At 34.2% G+C, this 15,608-nt stretch overlaps 2 protein-coding genes across 2 annotated transcripts in view; both read right to left on the reverse strand.

Annotated features, from left to right (window-relative positions):
- Positions 1-2,066: 2,066 nt before the first annotated feature.
- Positions 2,067-4,661, reverse strand: LOC306855139 (cystatin-2-like). Its single transcript, XM_079393596.1, has 4 exons — positions 4,076-4,661; positions 3,788-3,990; positions 3,588-3,701; positions 2,067-3,041 (listed from the first exon to the last, which is right to left on the reverse strand). The coding sequence occupies exons 2-4, from the start codon at positions 3,971-3,973 to the stop codon at positions 2,958-2,960; spliced, it is 384 nt and encodes a 127-aa protein (XP_079249722.1). The 5' UTR covers positions 3,974-3,990; positions 4,076-4,661; the 3' UTR covers positions 2,067-2,957.
- A 1,524-nt stretch (positions 4,662-6,185) lies between these two features.
- LOC306855453 (interleukin-17 receptor D) overlaps positions 6,186-15,608 on the reverse strand; it is a 43,192-nt gene continuing 33,769 nt past the window's right edge. Inside the window, exons 8-13 of the mRNA XM_079394190.1 lie at positions 13,293-13,358; positions 13,155-13,209; positions 12,959-13,069; positions 11,357-11,541; positions 8,398-9,334; positions 6,186-7,099 (exon numbers count right to left, since the gene is read on the reverse strand). Coding sequence (XP_079250316.1) covers positions 6,981-7,099; positions 8,398-9,334; positions 11,357-11,541; positions 12,959-13,069; positions 13,155-13,209; positions 13,293-13,358 — 1,473 coding nt within the window. The 3' untranslated portion in view covers positions 6,186-6,980. The remainder of the gene's footprint in view (positions 7,100-8,397; positions 9,335-11,356; positions 11,542-12,958; positions 13,070-13,154; positions 13,210-13,292; positions 13,359-15,608) is intronic.

Here is a 15,608-nt window from a genome sequence, read left to right on the forward strand (position 1 = left end):
TGAAGAGGTTTGATTGTGTTTGATGGCAGACCAGCCAGAAGAGCATTGCAGTAGTCCAGTCTAGAAACGACAAGGGCCTGGACAAGAAGTTGTGCAGAATGCTCTGTCAGAAAGGGCCTGATCTTTCTGATGTTGTGTAGTGCAAACCTGCAGGATCGAGCAGTCTTTGTAATAATCCAGTGAGTTTTGTTTGCTGCATGCAGGCCAGTTGAGCCAGGGGCCCTGCGGCCTTCAAAGCCTTCATAGCTTAAAACTTCTAAATGATGGTGAAGCTGGTCCTCCATTTGGGCCCATGATCTGGTGATTCACGCAAAAGTTCACAATTTGGATTTTTAGAAGATATCTTTGGCCTGTAATTACACAAACTAAATGAGGCAGTAAACTTCCATTTAAAGGAAAGGAACATAATGAGTTACTATCGAAACAAATTCGGACACAGTAAATGAGAAAACAGCAAAAAAGAAACCAAATAAATAAGAATCAAAATATAGAAATTGAGAAAACGTATCTCTGGACAGAAACATGGCACCCTTATGTTTCCCTTAAACTCAAGGATGTTGCAGGAAATAACCCTCGACTCAAATTTTAAAATTAAATACAAATACAAGCTGAAAATGCATTCCTTTCTTTCTTTCTTTCTTTAAAAGGTTTTTCCTCCTGTTTTTTAACTCTATTTTTGGACTTTTAATAACCAAGGGTTGTGTCCGAAATCACAAAGTTTTTAAAACCAATACCATTACAAATACCATTGTCTCCTTGTAAACTACAAAAATGTGAATTTGTGAAAACGATGATGTCATGTGCATGCATATTACATGTGCAGTGTTTTTTTATAAAGTGGCATTGCAAACTACTGGCTTGGCACGCATATTAAAACATTTTTAGTTGTTTTTACAGAGCTGTGTGAACGGGGTTCACTTTGACACTGTTGCAAAATTTTCTAAAAACAAAGGGAAAAAAATTCTGTTTTTTGTACATCATTGTCATGTAAACTTCAGTGCCTAAGTGTCTCAGATAAGAGAGACATACAAAATGTGCAGAGCAGTGGATCCCCACCATAAAATAAATAAAAATATATTTTGTTTACCTGCATGTGTGACCGTCTTCAGAGAACTGTAAACATGCAAATGTGTTGTTAAATTTGAAATATTAACTAAATATTTTAAGTAAATATTTAATGTCAAAAGGGTACAGTAGCACAGTACACTTGCATCTTACAGATATCACAAATATTCATACAGCGTAGGCTATGTATGTAAAATCTTATCTTTTTATTTTATATATTGCAATGACATTGTAGTGTAATTAGTTGTCAGACCACCAGTAAACATGTAACTGAATCCTCTTGCAATCAGTGTCCCACATAATGTGTTAATTTGTACTGTTATAGATATATGCCATACAGGGAAAGTGCAGTCTTATGCATTTTCAATCACTGTCATCATCGTAGCCATAGTTTACATCTGAAAATACTGATAGAGTGTACTATTATACTGACAACATGCCAAACATTCTGCCTATCTTGTTTGTGAACGATAACAAGAAATTGTCATTCTGATGGCACTGATTTGTTTACTGATATCAATACTTAATTTTGAAAGATGAACTAAGGATTTTAAGCCAATTACAGGCTTTTGCGGGTAATCCATTGTGTGGTGCTTTTTGTGCAAACTGTTCTGAGAAACGCTCTTACTAGTTTGTAATTGTTTAGGGATAGTTTAGCCAAAATTAAAATTTGCTGTTAATTTACTCACCCTCAGGTCATCCAAAAAGTAGGTGGCTTTTTCTTCAATAGAAAGAGAATTTTTGAGAATTAAAAAAAAAAAAACATATCAGAGAGCACAAAATTAATACCTGTGGGTCCTGATGATATACTGAGGTCTTGGCCACTTCCAGTTTGTGGTGAAGTAGAACAGATACTTCTCGTTTCCTGTTTTTACCATCAATTTCACCTCATCACAAACAAACCATTTAAAAGATCAAACATTCATTCACAATTTAATATATTCAATGTTTTGGCAAATTCAACATGGTATGGCAGGAATAAAAGTAGTAACAAGTTTGGTACATATAGGTACACATATGTGTAATGTTTATTTAAATGAAAAGGGGTACTACAGGACCCCCGCCACACCCATATCTAAAAGACAAGTTTTGCAATCAACGAAGAACATCCAAAACATTGAAAATAATAATAATAATAACAATAATCCTTGAAGAACAAAAGCGCTTTTTACACTTTCAGTGGCCTAATGATACAGCATCAGAAAACTGCCATTTACAACATATTTAAAAATCTGATTTAAAACACTTTGCTTTTCTTGTTTAAATGACAATTATTGCATAATAAAGCTAAATGCTGTAAAAACATAAGTCTCACCTGACGTGTTGAAACCTCTCCTGATACGAGCAACACAGCATCTGACAGACAGCAGCTAAACTCACTGCTTCAGAGTGAAAGTGAACTTCACTCATTACAAAATAAAAGTCATAGAAGAGAAGTGTCACTGCGTCATTTTAAAAGAAATAGTTCATCCAAAAATTAATATGATATCATCATTTCTCACCTCATGTCTTCCTTAACCATAAACTGCTAGTTGAATATTAAACATAGACAAGTCTTTTTGAAATGCCAACAATTTCTGTATTATTATCCTGATAAAATACAAATATGTTAAATCATTAAAACACAGTTAAAGAAACCAAAAGATTCAAGGATTACAATTCATTTGCTTAATTATTTATTTTCTGACACAAGACTAAATCCACCTGACTCAAAGATCTAGAAATACAGGCTATTAAGTATAACTTGAAAATTACAGTTTATGAAATGATAAAAAAATATATAAGACAGTTATGCACATTAATATGCCATATAGTATATAATGAGGCACACATTAACAAAGCACGTATTGCTGACAACATTTCACCATTAGAAATCATCTCCAGCATAATTTTCAGGCACAATGATGCGACAGCAGTCGTTTGGGGATATAATCATTTCCTGGCACCGCAAAGACAGAGAAGGAACAGGTCATGACCTGAGAAAACACACAAACAACAAAACATCAGTGAATTAAATTACGTTATTTGTCAGGAAACATGCGTATATAGTATGTATTGTATATATTCACATTATAATAAAAATGTATGTAAAAATGATTTTGGATTAGTTCAATTCATTTAAAGTTTTCAATAACATGCAAATCATTTTATTTTATATGCAAATATTTTATATTAGTATGAGCAAATTGCATATGCCTAAAATATGTGCATAACCAGAATTTAATAGTTGTAAGAACTCTGTGAATATAGATATATCTATTTAAATATTCATATTTAACTAAAAAAAAAAATGCATGTAAATTCAATTCAAAATATTTTTTAAATATACACACACAGACACTTCAACTGGGGTGCAAACTACATACACCTAACGTATAAATGCAGAACCAGAAAATTATAGATATATGTACTAGTACTCTTCACTCATCTGAAAATATAATTAAATGCATCTCTCACAATACATAAGAAAATACCAACTCTAATCTAATCTAACATTAGCTAATATTAAAAGCATTTCTCACCTCTGCATTAGACTGTACAGCACAGTCTGTCACATTCACACTGGCGTGATTCTCGCAGACCGTCTGCGCAGCTTGTATCTGTAGCATGTATTTAACCCGTGCAGGAGGATAGAGCTGCAACAGACACAATATCATATTAGATGCATCAGATTAAAGGAGCTGTATGTTATTTGTTGTATGATTAACAAGATACATGTTACCTGAGCTGTGTCTGACAAGATATCCACCACTTTAAAGGCGAACGGATAGCTACTCATGCGATTGTGGACATCCATGGCAAAGTCTGCCACATTCATGACATCATGGTTGTAATTTAGCTCCACACTGTCTCCTGAGACAATAAAAGCTGAGAAAACGGATGCAAAAAGAGTGATTATGCAAACCATCTCGGCAGCTTGTGGATCTGTGGGAACAAAAGCAAAGCCAAAAATCATCTGGGTGTATCAGTATAAGGGTGGAAACATTCAATTCCAGACGGTTTAACACACCTCTATTTATCTGCTGCAAAAGAGCTTCTCAGGTTTCTGCATCCTGCTGACAGACAGATGCTCACACTTCAGTTAGATTCACAGACTCATCAAAAAACTAGAAGAGATGCAAAGCTTTTCCATCGCAAACATCCCAGAAAATCCATGATATATTCTCACGTTCTTCACTGCAGCTGCATTGATGTGTTTATATCATCTGCCATGTCACATGACCAGACCAGCTGCATGCACCAGCACCCAATGCTGAGTGGTCCATAATATCTCCTGCTGAAAAAGACTTGAGGAATGATTCCTGCTGGAGAAAAACAGCTTGCTGGTTTTAGATGGCGTAGACTGGTTTGGAGCGCCTGAAACAATCAATCCAAACCAGTCTGATGAGTTTAAGCCAGGTGGAGACTATCTGATCATGCACATGAACCACTTCAGGCTGGTTTGAACAGCAAGAAAGTGATAGAAATGATCCACTTTTGCATGCTGTGTTAACATAAACCGTCCATTTTACTGCTATTATCTGTGAAACTGAACTGCATGGCTGTTTTGTCTTTGAAAACAACTTCCTTGACTTTGCACTCGGCGTCTAGAAGTTGTTAACCCTTTGTTGGTCATCTGATTTCCGTGGGTGGCTTGTGTGCACAAAATGATCATTCTTGGGATCGAGGAGCTGAAACAAGCTGAAAGTGTTTTCCAGAGTCCATCAAGGTGTGGTGATTCTAGGAAGGTTTAAGTGCTTTACTTTTGACTGAAAAGGTTAACCTAACTCAAGAGGAGCAGCCAGTTAATACTCACTCATTTTCCAGGTTTATGGCTGTATATTCAACATAAACAGAGGGAAACCTCACAATCTGGAGGTTATTGCAGACCAGTGGCCAGATTTCACTGTCATTATTTGCAAACCAAAAGTTCAGGTAACATTATTTTACAGATCCAGACATTCTTGATTTGTTTGAAGAAAAAACTAGCCATGTTTCAACAGCAACCGTAGTTTAACTGTAGTATTTAAACCAAAGCATACTGTATGTATATGACCCTGGACCACAAAACCAGTCATAAGTGTCAATTTTTCGCAATTGAGATGTATACATAATCTGAAAGCTGGATAAATAAGTTTTCCATTGATATATGGTGTTGTTAGGATAGGACAATATTTGGCTGAGATACAACTATTTGAAAATCTGGAATCTGAGGGTGCAAAAAAAATCTAAATATTGAGAAAATCACCTTTAAAGTTGTTCAAATGAAGTTCTTAGCAATGCATATTACTAATCAAAAATGAAGTTTAAATTTACAAAATATCTTCATGGAACATGATCTTTACTTAATATCCTAATGATTTTTGGCATAAAAGAAAAATCAATCATTTTGACCCATACAATGTATTTTTGGCTATTGCTACAAATATACCCCAGCGACTGGTTTTGTGCTCCAGGGTCACATTTATATGTATATATATGTATATATGTATATATGTATATATATATATAGCCTAATTAAGTGATTAATATTTGCATATGTGCAGATTTTTCTGATAGAAATATGCAAAATAAACAAAAAAAAAATACAAATGACGAGATTATTAAAATGTATGTATATTTCTAGCAACAACAAAAACAATCCACCTATGCCTATATGAAAATATAAATATATTTATATTTTGCACATTTCTAGCATACAAAAAAAAATAAATGCAAATATAAATCATTTAAAAATGTCACTCTGGTGAGTTTAATCACCTCTTCATTACTTGTAATATTTTATATATTTATATTTTATATGCATATTTCTAGCACACAAAATAATCTGAATATATGCAAATAAAAATCACTTAGAATGTTATTGAGGAATTTTTAACCCCCTACCTACTTGTAATATTTCCTTTTATATATAGTTTTAATTTTTAGATTCCTAGCATACAAAAAAATTGAATATATGTAAACAAAAATGACTTGTTACTGTTTTTTTTTTTAGCTTAAAATAACTTATAATGTCTCTCTAAAGTTTTTAGTCACGTCTTATTATTATATGCATATTTCTGGCATACAAAAATTTGAACTGATTTTTCAGGCATGTGCATTTTTGCACTTCAAATACAGGAAACCTCACAAATAACTCCGTCACAATGCATATAAATCTTAGTTTTATTAAGTCGTATCTCCTACATTAGAGTACTATAAAACAGTACAAAGTTTATATAATGTAGAAATCACTTCTAATATTCTAAAAAAAAAAAAAACTGTACAAAACCTGGATAAACAAAGTACACAAATAAAACTCGTAAAGTTAATAAAATGGCACATCTCACTTGATTAGCTTGTACTTCCCTTTGTCATAAACATTAGACCTATTCTAATCCGTTTATGCTGCTGTCAACATTTTTGAACTTTAAAGATCCATTTAAAACAAATAAAGGCCTAAAATCATTAAAAAGCTCTTGATATGCTTCTAAAACCGAGCGTCGCCTCCAAACCGCTTCAGTGAAACGATCCCCGGGCTAATGTGAAAAACACCAAGTGCTAATCTACACACGTCTGTTGCTTTTCATGCTATCCCACAACTGAAGCACGTTAATGCAATAAATAAAAGTGAAATTACATGTTAAAATGACTGACATTCAGCACAACACACTCGTGTCCACAGCTTCATGGCACTTTTAAGGCAAGAAGGTCTGAATGATGTGGAGTTTGTAGTAACACACAGCTGTAACACCACAGACTCGGCTGCATACTAAGTACACAACCACTTTGGTTAAAAAGCGCCTCGACAAAACACAGGCCTGCAGACACCTTAATGTTCAATCCCTTAAGATCCGATCCGTCCAAGATTTTCCCTGATGAGGGATTTTGAAGACTCACTGGCAGCTTGTCCAGTACAGGAATTAAAGTGGCGATGCAAGTACAGCTGAAGGCCACTAGGTGGAGGCAGCGGCTAAGAGTCCTTCACTCTGATGGATGTTGTGATGAAGTTCTGCTTTGCATTTTGTGGGAGCTGCGCAGTGCAGAGAGCTGACAGCAGGGGGCTCCTCGTCACCTACACACACACAAATACAATATATATGCCATGGTCAATATATGGCTTATATATGGTCAATGCAAGGTCAATATATATGCCAAAAACCTCTATTCTGAAATAACTAATAATATAGTAATTAGTAATTTAAATGTTATAGTAATTTAAGTGATGAAAATGTATTACTACTGAAATCATAATAATGCACTGTAAAAATAATATTTATTCTAGTGCTGTCAAACGATTAATCGCATCCAAAATAAAAGTTTTTGTTTACATAATATGCGCGTGTATACTGTGTATATTTATTATGTATATATAAATACAAACACATGAATGTATATATTTAAGAAAAGTATGTTTATATGTTAAATGTATTTATATATAATATAACAATATAAATGTATATACATGTAAATATTTTCAAAATATATGCTGTATGTGTGTTTATCTATATATACACATAATAAATATACACAGTACACACATATTATGTAAAGAAAAAATTTATTTGGATGCGATTCATAATTGGACAGCACTAATTTATAATAATAATTATTATTATTACTTAATAGTATTCTTATTATTATCGATTTAAGAATAAATTTATTTCAGTATTATTTAAAATATTAAAATTTAACTAACCAATAAAGAAACATTACTATTGCAATCATACTACAATACTTTAAAATAAAATAAAAAAAAATATTTATTAATATTAATAATAATAGTAATTAATCATTTAAACTTTATCATGATTTAAATGTTAAAAATATTACTATTGCAATCACAACACTATACTGTAATTTATTATTTCATTAACAACAATAATAATAATAAATATCTATTTCAAAATCATATTTTTATTTTATTATTTAAATAATTTATTATGTATATATATATATATATATAAATAAATACACACACATGCATGAATATATTTAAGAAAAAATTTATATTTGTATATTAAATATATTTCTATATAACAAATTATATAAATATATATGTAAATACATGTAAATATTTTAAAAATATATATACTGTACAAGTGTGTATTTATATATACATAATAAATATACACAGTATGCACACAAATATTATGTAAACAAAACTATTTTGGATGCGATTAATCTTTTGACAGCACTATTCTGAACTTGTTTGTTTTGTTTTATTTATATGTATGGGTTACTTGGGTTGTTACCGACATCTGGTGAAAATTTCAAGTCAACAACACCTTTAGAAATAAATTTAACGAGGAAAAAGGTGACATGTTCAATACTTATTTTACCCGCTGTATACTAAACATGTTAAATGCCTACCCAGTCCAGAGGAGGAGGACACGCTGTCAGCCAGAGACGAGTTGTCGTGGTCCGGTGAGAGTCCGTCCATCAGCGGGATGGAAAGCTCTGAGGACGGCACAGACGAGTCGTAGATCCCCGAGTCTCTGGGCATCTCCACCGGACTGGCCGATCCGTCGGGCCGAGACGACCCCGTGTCATGATGAGACGAACCCTCCCCGAGATCCTCCCGTGACAAACTCAGCGAGAGTCCCAGCCTCAGCGCCACCGGCAGCATCAGGACATTGCTCCTCACGGGACAGTCGCTCTCCGAGGGGTGTTTGAGCTTGACCTCGTTCAGGACGAGCCCCGAGTCCAGCTTCTCTGGAGGAGGGAGGCGTTTATTGGGTGGTGGCGGCGGCATGAGCTGCTTCTCGAACCAGTCGGGCTCCTGCTCGATGTGCTGGTGCATGTTACAGATGGCCACGTACAGCGAGCGGCCTGATTTGCTGCGGAAGTAGTTGCGTTTGCTGACGTTGGGCGGCTGCGGCTCGCGGTCGGTCAGGCTGAGCTGACAAGAGTGGAGTCTGGCGAAGAGCTGGGGAAGCTGGTCCATTAGTTTGTATTTGGGCGCCAGGTTGAGAGTAGTCGGGATGTCGCTCTCGTGAGAGTAGTCAAAGTACACCGACATGAAGCGCGAGAGGTCCGAGGATTTCTGATGCACCTCTTTGATTTTTTCTGCGATCATCGCCGTGGCCACGATGAACAGGTCCCTGTTTCCGGCCGAGTCGGATGCGGTCGGTTCTCGGTTGTTCTCCTTCGACGTGGCTTTGCCTTTACGGTGTCTTTTCTCCACTAAGTACTTCAGGCCTTTGGAGCAGACGGTGATGATGAAGTGAGCCTCGTCGAGACGCCGGCTCAGCCAGGACATCTGACCCTCCTTACAGATCTCCAGGTGCTCCCAGAGATCCAGCGCCACCTGAGCATTCACACACAGACAGAGCGAGTCAGATCCCAAACACCTAAAGAAAATGAGTCAGGTGCCAAAGACTTTTAAACTGTGGCTTGACCTTAAGTCTCTTGATAAAGAGCACTGTGACTCAACAACGTCTGGTTCAGTTAGTTTTATTTTGCATTCAATGAGTTAAAAGCATCAAAGTTTCCCACAAATACACATGAACAGGCATGTCATCAGCTGGAGAAAAAAGAAAAGAAACCTGTTTTTCTCCATTCAATAAGACTAAATAATATATAAATTATTTTTATTCAAAATATTTGTAATAATATAATAAATACTATAAAATAATAACTTTTAATGATGATGATAATAATATAATTTTTTCATTTACAATAAAAAGCAGTAAAAATACAGTTTTTATTAATAATAATAATAATTATTATTATTATTATTATTCATGTATTGTAATTATTAAAATTTAAAAAATTAAACAATCAATGAAGAAATATATAACTATTGTAATGTAAAAAGAAAAAGTGTATTTAATAATAATATTAAAAATACTGTATTTTATCATTATTTAATATAAAATACTATAAAATAATCACTTTTAATGATGATGATAATAATAATATTTTAAGTAAATATAGTTTTTATTAATGATAATTATTATGCATATATTTTAATGATTAAATTATCAAAATTAAACAATCGATGAATAAAAATACAACTATTGTACTGTAAAAAAAAGAGTAATAATAATTTAATAATAATAATATTTAAAAAACTGTATTTCATCATTATTTAAAATATAGGAAATAAACTAATTATTTAAAATAATAATAATAATAGTCATTGTTATTATACATTTATTTTACACAACAACAGTTAAATTACAATAATAATATTAATAGCCGTCTTAATTTCTTTACTTTCAAACATTTAACTATAGAGCTTTTATTCTGGTGGAAAACCTCTGAGGGGCCTTAGTTAATAAATAAACAATAGTTCATTGAATTTGTTCAAGTTAGTTTACAGTTCATTAACTAATGTGAAAAGATACAACTTTTAATTTTAAAAAGCAAGCACTAGTAAATGTTGAAATGAACAATAATTAAGATGAATGAAGACTGTATTAGTTAGTTCATGCTAACTAATGTTAACAAATGAAACCTTGCTGTAAAGTGTGTTCTTTGGAATAACAATCACTGGTGATCATGACCAAGATCATGACCAGGAACAAGTAATAGGAAAGTAAATCTAATTTCATGTAGACATCTGGATTACTATCTGTGGAATAATTTGAGTGATCAAACAGCTTTCAACTTTCTTCTGCCACTAGAGAGCGTCATCCGCACACATTTCAAACCAGTTGTTTAGAAAGAAGTTTTTAAAAGAAGTCTCTTCCTCTCACCAAGTTTGCATTTAATTTATCAAAAATACAGTAAAATTTTAAAATATTATTGCAATCTAGATATTCCTGTTTTCTATGGAATATATAGTAAACCGTAATTTATTTCTGTGATCAAAGCTGTATTTTCAGCATCATTACTCCAGTCTTCAGTGTCACATGATCCTTCAGAGATCCCTCTAATATGCTGATTTACTGCTTAAGAAACATTTCTGATTATTATTAATGCTGAAAACAGTTCATATTTTTGTGGAAACAGATCAATTTTATTTTTCAGGATTCTTTGATACACTCTTAAAAATAAAGGTGCTTCACAGCGATGCCATAGAAGAACATTTCAGTCAAAGGTTCTTTAAAGAACCATCTCTTTCTTACCTTTTTATAATCTGAAGAGCCTTCTTTCGCCACAAAGAAGCTTTTGTGAAACAGAAAGGCTCTTCAGATGTTAAAGGTTCTTTATGGAACCATTTAGACAACAATGATCTTCTATGGCATCGTGAAGTACCTTGTAACATTATAAATATCTTTACTGTCACTTTTGATCAATTTAATGCATCCTCAATGAATAAAAGTATTAATTTCTTTGAATAGTAGTGCATCTGATTTTGAAACACAGAAAGGTAAAGCCTGACCTCACAGCCGCAGAAGTCCTGCAGGAAGAAGGCGAAGCTCTGGATGACGGCGAGGTGTTTCGGACAGTCTCTGCTGGAGTAACAGATGAAGATCTTGGGTCTGGGCCAGGGTCTGTCTGCGCTCAGCGCCGTGGTCTGAGATGAAGACTCTGAGCTCTCCTCGTCCAGGTGGGAGTAGATGTTCTCTGCAGAGGAATTCAGATCAGAGACGTGAATCTAACCAGGATCAAATTAGATTTGTTGCAAGTGGGAAAAAAGCGCATTTATTGTTTCCATATGATGAGAGCTCCTTTTAGAGCACTGTAAGACTGAAAGTAAAGCCTAATTTGTCCATGTTAGAGCAACAGATGTTTTTGTCTTACATCACCCCAATCCACCTTTACAAAAAATGACCCTATTTTGAGCTTAAAATACTTAGTTAATAGAAAAATCTTACCGACTAAACATATATAGGTTTATTGTTATTAACTAAAAATAAAACCATATCAATTTTGTTAATTGAAATTAAATAATACAATCATTTCAGCTAACTGACTAAAACCCTTAAAACCAATTTTATTACTTGAAATAAAATATAAATAACCAAACTAAAATATTCCAAAAATGTATTTTATTTTAACTAGTCGACTAAAACCGAAACCATTTAAAAAGTATTTTTGTTTCTTGAAATGAAATAAATGTTAAATAAAAGAAAAGAAAAGAAAAACGTGGACTTGTTGACTAAAATATAACCATAAAAATGTTAACTGAAATAAAATATATATAAAAATGACTTGTTGTAATAAAATTACATAAACTTATTTTCTTGAAGCTAGATAAATAAAACAAAAAATAAACATTTGCTACTTGAAATAAAATAAACTTTAAAAAAAAATTAAAAACCTTAAACATATTTCAGCTAGTTGACTACACCTAAAACTATAAAAACATATTTTGTTACCAGAAATGAAATAAAGTATAAAAAACTTTAACTTGTTTTATTTCAGTGAGTTGCCAAAGCAACATTTCTCATCGTCATTTAGATTAACTTGATGTACTAAATAAATAAATAAAATAAACTAAATAACAAAACAATAATAAAAAAAAACTAAATAACTAAAACTAGAAGGAAAAAACAAAAACAGGACAATGATTTCAAAATATTAATGAAAACGATAATATCTCAATGATATTAAAATAACACTGATCTAGAAACACTAGACTTTTTGTGCCACTAAATCATGTCGGCGACTTTGCACACAATTTTTTAATTTTTTCAGATTTTACAGTAATAACACTAACTGCACAAATGAAGGTATTTTAGAAGGTTTTGTGAAGGAAATGTTCCCAAAACATTGGAAACTGAACATCTATGCGAGCTATTCTGCGGAAACGCACATGTAACGAGTGAGTTGTGCTTCTGTGAGATGCATTACACACTAACAGGCTTACAGGGGTTTCTTTTGTGTGGCTCAAGCAGAGCTGCAGCAGAATGGCGTGAGCGCAAACGCTTAGATTCCATCACGCATTAATCCTCGTCAATGCCGTCAGATTATACCGATCGGCTTACAGATACCGCACAAAAGAGAGGAAACCCAAGCCTTGCTAATGACAGACACGCACCTTGCTGTTTCTTGCGACACATGACGGTGAAGAGAGTGGCGAAGGCCGACATGATGACCAGCGGGACGGTGATGGCCATGGCGCGGATCGGTCCGGCCCACGGAGAATGCACTGCAAACAAACACAAACAACATCTGATCAGTGCAAATACAGATGCTGAACATGCACAAAGTGTACAAATTTCACAGTTTTTTACCTTGGCTCACATGGTACTGCGTCTGTTTTCTGGTCGTGTTGTTGTCATCGCGAAGCTGCGGGAATAAGAAAGTGAATTTGTTCAATAAATTACCAATGAAACTCATTTAATAGTGTATGATATGAATAACGCTCAAACCTCTATTGCATAAGTTCCTGGAGTGACGTCTTGTAAAACGCATGTAGTTTTGGGGCCATTCTGCTCCTGCAAGGGAAGCAGAGACACGTTATTAACAAATGTGTAATGCATTTTATGCACAACTACATGCAATGAAAATATAATGGATTAAATCACAATATTTGGGTCATTCCATAAACCAAGAGCTTTTTGTGGCCTTCATTAATAAATAACTTTTAAAGGAATAGTTGCTTAACATTCCCTCACCCTCAGGCCATTCAAGATGTAGATGAGTTTGTTTCTTCATCAGATTTGGAGAAATGTAGCATTGCATCACTTGTTCAGCAATGGATGCTCTGCAGTGAATGGGTGCCGTCAGAATGAGAGTCCAAACAGCTGATAAAAACATCACAATAATCCACACCACTCCAGTCCATCAGTTAACATCTTGAGAAGACAAAAGCTGAAACAAATCCATCATTAAGATGTTTTCAACAATCCACTGCTTCTATCTCAAATATGAGTCCATAATCCATAATAACGCTTCCTCCAGTGAAAAAGTCCATCTTCTGTTATCTCTCACATCATAATCCATCAACATATGTTTAGAGCTGTTTTGGCTTGTAAACTGTGCAGATTTCTCTCCTGATTCAGATGAGACAACTTTTTCACTGGAGGAAGCGTTATTATGGATTATGGACTCGTATTTTAGCCTGTTTGAAGTTACATGCATCTTAATGATGGATTTATTTCTCACAAACATGCAGCTTTTGTCTTCTCCAGATGTTAACTGATGGACTGGAGTGGTGTGGATTATTGTGATGTTTTTATCAGACTCTCATTCTGACGGCACCCATTCACTGCAGAGCATCCATTGCTGAGACACTGATGCAATGCTACATTTCTCCAAATCTGATGAAGAAACAAACTCATCTACATCTTGGATGACCTGAGGGGACACTGTTAGCGAACCATCTTTGAAAATTTTATATTAATAAATATCTTTACGTGCCATTACTTTAAGAACAAGGCTGGGAAAAGCTAAATAAACTGTTCCAAACTTGTAGTTTATGTTTATAGATGCTATTCATTAAAACAGGGTTTCTATAATGCACCAGTGGTGGGAATCTGAAATGCTAACGATGATCTCACAGAGACCCATAGAGCGTCTGAACTCTGGAATCCCCCGTTGGTGGCGTCGCTCACCTCAAATTTCACCTCTTTCTATTATCGCTACAAACAATGCTGTCCGGCCCGGCTAAGATATGACCGCTGCGCTCTTCTGAAAAGAGTCAGGACAATGCTTTTACACCCTTTAATAGGAAGAAGATGTGAATAATACGGTTCAAAAGAACCAGGTCGTGTTCCAAAATGACACAAATATGAAACACCTCATGCTGGTGTTGAAATAATAAAACCTCTAAATGAAATCAATCCCAGCTTTGTGATCCAAGACTGTTTCAGCCAAAGACGTACAGGGACATAACATAAAAGTGCACATTTACACATGAGCTGTGTCTCAGAGGTCGAGTCCTCTGTAGGATGCGTATACGGAGTGTCCTCAACCTAGAATTAAACGAGACGTCCTTCGTAGGACGGGCGGAAAAGGAAACAGGAAGGATCACGTTGCTATGCCAACACATTTAGAGCATCGTTGCACTCTCACACTAGCTGCAGCACACGTACAACAGACATCTGTTAGAGAGAAAAAAGGAGGATATTAAGAACAAAGTTTATCGGTTTTTACCGGAGGCGATTTAAGGCAAGTTGTAAACACCACATCTGCACTTGTGTGTACATCTGCCGTCGCCAGCATTTTTCAAATAAACGACGGTTGTTTCCTGCGACGCAAAGAATTGTGGGGTATCTGTAGCAGCGAAGGATAAACCTCATGCATCCTCCGAATTCCTGTGAAACAAGGTCGCATTCTGAGTGTCCTGCTTGCTTTTCTGAAATGAGACAGCCTCGATGACGTATGCAGCCTTCGAATGTGACCTCCAGAGGCCTTCTTTCTATAGTTACTTAACCTGTTGTTTATTTCACTGTGCTAATATTTAATGTTTAATTGCTTATTGCACGCGGGGCTTGAGAAAAGTGTATCACAAACAAAATGCAACATAATAATGATTATAATTATTTTTAATTTATAGAAAAATCAATAAAAACTACTACTAGTAATAATACCAATATTAATAATAATAATATTTTAAATATTATTATTATGCTTTTTATTTGTAATGCAATTTTCTCAATTACTATTACTAGTAGTAGTAGTATTATCTAATGTAAATAATAATAATAATAATAATAATAATAATATAAATGTATTATATATAA

The sequence above is a fragment of the Barbus barbus genome (assembly GCF_936440315.1).
Source record: "Barbus barbus genome assembly, chromosome: 35".
NCBI classification, from domain to species: domain Eukaryota; kingdom Metazoa; phylum Chordata; class Actinopteri; order Cypriniformes; family Cyprinidae; genus Barbus; species Barbus barbus.